Source organism: Nicotiana tabacum, chromosome 8, assembly GCF_000715075.1.
Source record: "Nicotiana tabacum cultivar K326 chromosome 8, ASM71507v2, whole genome shotgun sequence".
Lineage (NCBI taxonomy): Eukaryota > Viridiplantae > Streptophyta > Magnoliopsida > Solanales > Solanaceae > Nicotiana > Nicotiana tabacum.
This window is the reverse complement of record NC_134087.1, coordinates 33052914-33060657: the sequence shown is the minus strand read 5'-3', so window position 1 is coordinate 33060657 and position 7744 is coordinate 33052914. Positions and strand designations below refer to the sequence as shown.

Genomic DNA, 7744 nt, shown 5'->3' with positions numbered 1-7744 from the left:
TTTGGGTGAGGAAAAGTGTTAAAGCACGAAGGGTGATGTCGTGTATTGTTTTGGTGAGAGAGTGTTAAAGCACGAAGGGTGATGCCGTGTATGATTTCTGAGGAAGAGTGTAAAGCATGAAGGTTGATGTCGTGCCGCATGATGTACAATTCCATGCCATTTATATTTATTTTACGCTGAGGACGAGAGTAAAAGCACGAAGGGTGATGCCGTGCACTTGTCTCTAATTTTCCTGATTCTTGCTGATAATTGAGTTATGGTATCCATTACGTTTATTTATTGATTTGCTGTTATTACTTGACTTTATTGTGATGTTATTGATTCTCTTGCCCTAATTACTTTGTGATTGTTGCTTGGGTGAGGAAGAGTGTAAATCACGAAGGGTGATGTCGTGTATTGTTTTGGTGAGAGAGTGATAAAGCACGAAGGGTGATGTCGTGCACTTGTCTTTGATTTCCTGACTTTTATTGATAACTGAGTTATGTTTTCTCTACATTTAATTGTTGGTTTCTGGTTGATACTTGTTGTACCCCGCAGCATTATTCCCCTTTCCTAATTCCAATTGAACTGTGGTGATCCTCATATTTATTTGTTGTTGTTCTGTTATTATTCGATGTCCACGCAACATGTTTCCCCCTCCCATCCTTAACTGTATATTTCTGCTTTTATTTTCCACTATATATGATTTAGTTGCACAGGTTTATTGGGTAGTCTAGTCCTAGCCTCGTCACTACTTCTCTGAGGTTAGGCTAGACACTTACCAACACATGGGGTCGGTTGTGCTGATACTACACTCTGCACTGTGTATGCAGATCCCGACGCAGTAGCTTTTGGACATTAGCTTGGGTGGCTGCCTTCAGCCCATACGGAGATCCAAGGTAGTCCTGCAGGCGTCTGCAGGCCCTGACATCCCCCTCTATCCTTTCTTCCTGTTTCATTTATATAATTCAGAAACAGTGTTGTATTCATTTTTTTCAGACCTTGTTTGCAGTATTTCTAGACCGTCTATGAAGCTGTGACACCAGTTCTGGGTAGTCGTTGTTCAAGCAGTTGTATTGGATATGTATTCAGTTAGTTTATTGTTTTTCTTCCGCTTATTGTAAATTTCGTTGTCTACACCTTATTGCTTCATAATTGTTAAAGAATATAAAATGGGTAAAAAGGTAATTTGTTCATATAGTCGGCTTGCCTAGCTCACATTAGTAGGCGCTATCACGACTCCTAAGGGCGAGAAATCCAGGTCGTGACACGTTTGCAGAGGTTTATCTTACCCCCTTCCCCTCCCGGAAAATCTTGGGGGAGTAAAGATTCATCATACGAAGGGCTCACCTGTGCCAAGCATACTTGGTAGCGAAGGCAAAAATCCGCAATCACAGAATCAAGCTCTCCGCTCAAAGAAAATGCACCCAAAGTAATGGGATACGTGTAAAAATATGTAAAACTTTCCTTGGGAAAGGTCACTCGCTCCGATAGAACAAGAGCAATGATGTCCAACTCGTGACAGCGGCAATTTTCCTTCATAGTAGAAATACTGGAAGGGCGAATCAAAGAAAGATACCTACTGACAGCCCATGAACGAGGGTTAGTAGTAGGAAATTTCTCTTCAAAGTCTTTTGTGGTGTTAAGACTTCAGGGGATGATGGAACCTACTGTTGGAGGAGCAGAGTCTTCAGCCTTGTTCTCTTTCTTTGAAGAGCCAGTGCGTTTTGAAGAAGAATCCATTGAATAAGAAGAAGGAAAAGGGCTTTGGTTCGAAGAGAATTAGGGAAAAGATGGAAAACAAAGATGAAAGTTAGAAGTCTGAGAAATTATGAAGTGCATAGGAGAAGGGTGATGCGTATAAGTAAAACTTTGGCTGCTAAATTCACGGCCATGATTACCTCGATAATCGGCAAAGCCTTTGCTGAATCGTGGAATGACGCATGTTCGAGGCATTAAATGTGAAGAGACGTGCGTCTAATCAACTGTGAGAAGCCTGCAAAGGGAATTGTACTAATTCACGCCAAAAGGAGTATTTCTACCAACTTCCCGGTAACATAAGATTGTGTCACCGGAAAGCAAGAGGAATATCTGTATAGGAAAAAATATAATATGACACGTGGTCATCTTAAGGAAGGACACGTGGAACCCAATACGGAGATGGTCACGGAACGCATCTATTTCGCTTGTCAACAGAAGGGAATGTTCATAAAGGTGTATTAAATGCTTTGCGTCCGATATCATTTAATAGGGAATATTCTGCAGCATTAAGAATGGCAGCCCGTTACAGGAAATTTGGCATTCATTTCAACCGTTACACCTTCATCAATGGTCCTCATAATTGACATTAAAGGAGGTCCTCTACCTAGACACAACTATAAATAGAGAGCTCAGTTATCATTGTAAAGAGGACGGATTTTCTGACTAACTTACACTACATTCTATACAAAGCATAAACACAATTTTACTTTCTACTTTTGATCTCATCATTGTTGTGCCCAAAAATCTTGTTCCCGGATTCGTCAATTCTGCTATTCCATCTACAATCTAAGGCTAAGTCTTTATATACTTCTCCGATTATTTTATTTTATTATTTCAGGATCAAATTAATTCACTTGTTTAGAAACCACGTATAAATTCAGATGTACCGTTTTACAGCTAAACAATATAATTACTCTACTATAATGGATTTTTCTCTTTCAAGACCCATACATAATTTTCACCAATCATTATTTAAGATACCTTATTTCAATGTCTAAAAGGCAGTCTGCTGGACAGTAGACACCATAAAAGTAGTATACTTGAGTGACAATTGTAAAGTACATTTATGAACCAAAAAAAAAAAAAGCATCTCATCACACTTAGTGTGTGTTTGAATTGGCTTATTACAAGTGCTTTTAAGCTATTTTATAGTGTTTGAATAGAGTAAAAAAATGTTTTAAGCCCTGGTTCTTAAGCTAAAATGACAAAAACAAGCCAAAAGCCAAAAGTTAGAATTCCTAACTTATGGCTTAAAAGTTATTTTGACTTAAAAGTCACTTAAAATAAGCTCATCCAAACGGGCTCTTATTAATCCGGAATACCCTCTGTATTCATTATTATTTATTAGAGTTATTGACCCTAGTAATAGGGAAAATTAGATTTTTGGTCCTTTATAAATAGGCTTTTTGTTTTATGTCTTTTTACAAGAGATTCTTATTATTACATATAAAAAGAACTGAAAATAATACATAAGAAATTTGAAAAAGTTATTATCTTCTATTTAAATGGTAAGCAACCACAAAAAATCATTTTCTCCTAATATATTACACGGAATAGTTGTACAGTATTAATTCTTATAAAGGCATAAGCTAAAGCTATTTCCCATGAAAATATTATTCTCTCCAAACATCACCCATTATATCTCATCTATCTTTAATTTTAATGACCCATTAAATATGCGTGAATCTAGTCCTTAAACTTATAGTTTCTCGTGAATTATTAAATATCAATAAATATTTAATTATAAACCCAATTATTATTGTGTATTTACCTCAATAGCGTTGTAGAAACCTATAAACTTCAAATCCTAAATTTGTTTTGCCATTAAACTTTCTGACTAACGAAACTTCAAAAATAATCTTAAGGCTCATCGTTAGTTTTCAGGAAAGATTAAGTTTTAATCATTTACGTCATGCAAATCTAGAATAGCTGATGTAACAGGAAAGGAGGATATAGGCCTTCATGACTTTTTACAATATTGAAATTAAGAAGTGTCATTTTAGCTCTCTTATGTGGAAAAAATAAATTTTTTTATGTATAAAAAAAAAAGATAGGGTCATAAAACTAAAACTAACTTTTTAATGGGCCACAAACCCATTTGCTTAGTATTCAACTGAAATGGGAGAAATTACAAGCTTGTAATCCTCAGCTTAGGGGAAAAAAGGCCATAAAGGGGAGGATCCAGACTGCTAATATCTTAGCCAAGAAATAAAGATGCAAGTTCTTCTATGCCCTGCTATCTCGTGGGTGCTTTTCTTTTGTAGCTTCAAGTCACTTGTAATTTCAACCAGTCTGCCACTCAAAATCTGCTACTCCCTCTATCTTATGTGTCACGAAGAGAGTCAAACTTCTTAATTTTGACAATGAATTCAAATATAATTTTTTTTTAGGTTTTTTGAAATGATAATTACATACTTAGAATTTACGTAAGAAAATATATAAGTCACAATGATTAACCATTCTAAATATATAAAAGGCATATGAAAATATCGCAATCAAAGGAACACTCAGTTGACTCCACCACATAAATTGGGAAAAACGTGTAGTATTTTATCGGGTTGACTGGCTCTTTCACTGCATCTTAATTTAGAGTAGGCCCAAGTTGATCTTCATGCTCCTCCAGGCCCAATTCTTGAGTAGAGTTCATAATAGCTGAGAATCTTTTTTTGAAATAATATGTAGAATTTCAGATCATTTCCTGTGAATAAGTAATACTACTACAAATGACATGAACTTCCCCAAGAATACAGGCTATCGACTTGATTTCACACTCCTCAAAGGGAGAATTAATCCGTTCACTAGAAAACAATCCTGTCGCTAGCATCTATAAAATTGTAAGAGAAACTATTAGGAGGAAGTTAAGTTAAGATAAAAAGGAAAGCCTGTAGGTGGTAGCCATTCTCCTCCCTGAATGAAATTTCCAACTGTGAATTGACTGGCCTCGATGGAACTGTTGATGACTCTATAACCAGGCCATTTCACTCTAGCACTAGTACTTGAACCTGGTCCTCTGTTCATGTATTCCCCATAGTAAAGTGTCTTTAATGCAAAATCACCATTCCATTCCAGCCATCCAGCAGGCTCTATTAAGCTGCCAATGTATGACTGAAGAACGACAGTTCTTGAATATTCTTTCCAGGGACGTCCTAGATAATTCTTGAATGATGATTGAACAGGAATTAAATCAGCAGCAGCTTCTACTTTGCAGTTCAGGATTGAAATCCCAGTATTCTGGTTCGGATCTTCTCTTCCTTGGGCAGTGAATAGGTTCTTCTGATTTGGGTCTGGTTTACGAGCGTATAAGTTACAGTTCTGGAGAACTACAGCTGCGTTACCAAAGATGAAGTCGACTGTTCCATAAACGTCACAGTCGCGATAAAATTGACGAAGGGAATGGACGTAGAGGGTGTCTTGGTACGCAACAAAGCTGCATTGGTAGAAAGCAGATAAGTCTGAGCTACTCCGAAGAGCTACTGCTTGGTGCTTGCTTGGTCCCGCATAGTTTTCAAAAGTGATGCCTTTTGCTAAGAATCCTTTTCCCACCACGGCTGCATTAAAAGAGAATCACGAAATGTTAAAGAAAAGAACTGGAAAAACAGATAGTAAAAATCGTGATTCTTCTACCGTCCTAGCCACGTAGGTTGAACGATGGTCAAATGAATATCCTTCATCGAAAAATTATACTGTATATATAAAAACTTATATTGTATATATAGGTCAAAAATATTTTTTTGCAAAATTCCTAACTTTATCACTCGTTCACTTAAACGTATTTTTGAAGTGATATTATATTGTACAGGAAAATGTTAAGCAAAGACAATTGACTCAAGAAAGAACATGCAGGAACCAAATGTAGTACGAGGGACACGGTCACGAATATTGTGTCGTTGGGTTGCTTAAATTAATCAACAAAGCAAATTTTATTTTCTCGAACGCTGAAAGGAATTAATCTTTTATTGGGCTCTTAGAAACAGAAAAGAATGGTAACTTTGTGGGGCTCAGGGTTAATGTCAGGATTAAGAGGAATTAAAAAAGAAAAAGGAAAACAAGACGTCTTCTTATGCACATGAGAGGGCAGGCAGACCTTCAACCCAAAAATAAAAAAAAAATGAAGAGAGGGCAGACTCATTTTTGACTTTAAATAATGGTGGGAAATCGAGATATGTACAAACATAATGAGTTCTGTTGGAAAAGGTGAAAATTATATTAAAACCTTAATAATGTACAGGTTGCACGTTGGGAACAAGAATTCATGCGGTCTTAGTTGGATAAAATGGATCTTGGTGTCCAGTAAATTCCACCCAAAATTCCTTTGACAAAGGTCTAGGACAAATTTATTTTAACATAACCTTATTAACTAAAGAGTTTAAATTTTACCTCGGAGTGTAAAAGATTAAACTACAAAATAAGGTAGAAATTCTTTATAGTCTTACATTATTTACTGAATAAAACTTAATTAGGCACAGGAAACATTCAAAGACATGCAATGAACAAGGTAAGCCCAAGAAATATTTTATATATATATATTTATTTATACACGTAGAACAGTAAAACTTACCAACAGTGGCAGATCGGAAAGTAGTCCATCCATCGACATGATTCCGGTTACCCTTTATCTTTGTTTTTCCGATGCCATCTCCGACAAACATAATCATGGTTTTCTTCTTGTCTACCTCAACGTATTCAAAGTAAGATCCCTCCTTAATATATATAACGAATCTTGTGCTACTAGAGTTTGGTGCTGCACTTAAGGCCTCATTGATAGTCGTGAAATTACCACTACCATCCTTTGCCACTACCAAATCGAGCTTTGTCTGGCTTACTGGAGTTTGCAAAAGTGCTCTCTCCCGCCTCTTCAACCAGTTCGGGAACCCATTCTTCACAGCCCCGTACTCCGGAAAAACTTCTTCAGAAGACGATACTGATGTTCTCTTAATCTTGTTGAGCATGGCGAGGGAGTTGCTGACATGGTGAGCGATTGTATGCAGATTGTCCTCCACGTAACGGGTTAAGTTATTCTTTGTACAGTAGAAAAGTCCATCGAGGCAAGTATCCTCATTGGTCATTGCGGCACTGAGAAGTGTTTGGATGTCATTGTAGTGCTTAGAAGCAGATTTCTTTGGGGAAAGATCAGTGAGGGCTGTTCTGAGCTCAGCAATAGTTTCTCCTAAGAGTTCAACACAGTCTTGGAGTGCTCGTTTTTCAATAGGTTCCAGTTTGGGGACATTCCGACGAAGGTCGCTGCAGTTGTGGGCGGAGTCTCTGACCTCGCCCACTGCAACTTTTACAGTGGAAGAGATGATCTCTGCAATGGATTTACGGTGGAGATTTGGGAATGAGGAGAGAGTGGAAACACAAAGTTCCGGGTGAAGTGTTCCTTCGCAATGGGATTGTGCTATTTGGATGTTTTTGTGAACGTGAATATGCGGAGTCCTCGTTGCGACTGCTGTGGACGAAGATGAATTTGGGTTGCCTAAGAGAAGGAAGAATGTGAGTAAGACGAGGGCTGTGGAAGCCAAGATAACGAGTGGCAGTGTAGACGTATGTCTGATATTATACATTATGTTCTTATAAAAGTAGGGAGCTAGTAGCCGAGCTGATCAACAAGTTTCAAACTTTGGGACTGAAACAACAAGCTGCTGCTCTACCGCTTGAACTAGTATATAGGGTGAGGGAGAGCTAGGGTGGTGTAAAAGGAATACCGTATAATACTACTCCCTTCATTTCAATTTTAATTTTAGACGAGTTGTTTGACTAGAAAAAAGAAAAAGAAACTTTTAGAACTTGTAATTTATTAAAAGCCCGTGACATTTGTGTAATTATAAAAGCTTTTCATTAAAGATAAAATGGGTAAAATAAAGAGTTTAAAATTGAATTATTTCCAATTGTACAAATGAATCATTCTTCTCGAAATAACGGACCAATAATAAGAATGTGTTATCTAAATCGAGACACAGAGAGAGTACATTAATAGATTGCTGGCCCGTTAGGAATACAATAGAGG

The 7744-nt window shown here is 37.2% G+C and overlaps 1 protein-coding gene across 1 annotated transcript; it reads right to left on the bottom strand.

The window, feature by feature from the left end:
• Nucleotides 1–4283: 4283 nt before the first annotated feature.
• On the bottom strand, nucleotides 4284–7417 carry LOC107789276 (pectinesterase-like). The gene is made up of 2 exons (XM_016611048.2): nucleotides 6299–7417; nucleotides 4284–5288 (listed from the first exon to the last, which is right to left on the bottom strand). The coding sequence occupies exons 1-2, from the start codon at nucleotides 7299–7301 to the stop codon at nucleotides 4588–4590; spliced, it is 1704 nt and encodes a 567-aa protein (XP_016466534.1). The 5' UTR covers nucleotides 7302–7417; the 3' UTR covers nucleotides 4284–4587.
• Nucleotides 7418–7744: the final 327 nt, after the last annotated feature.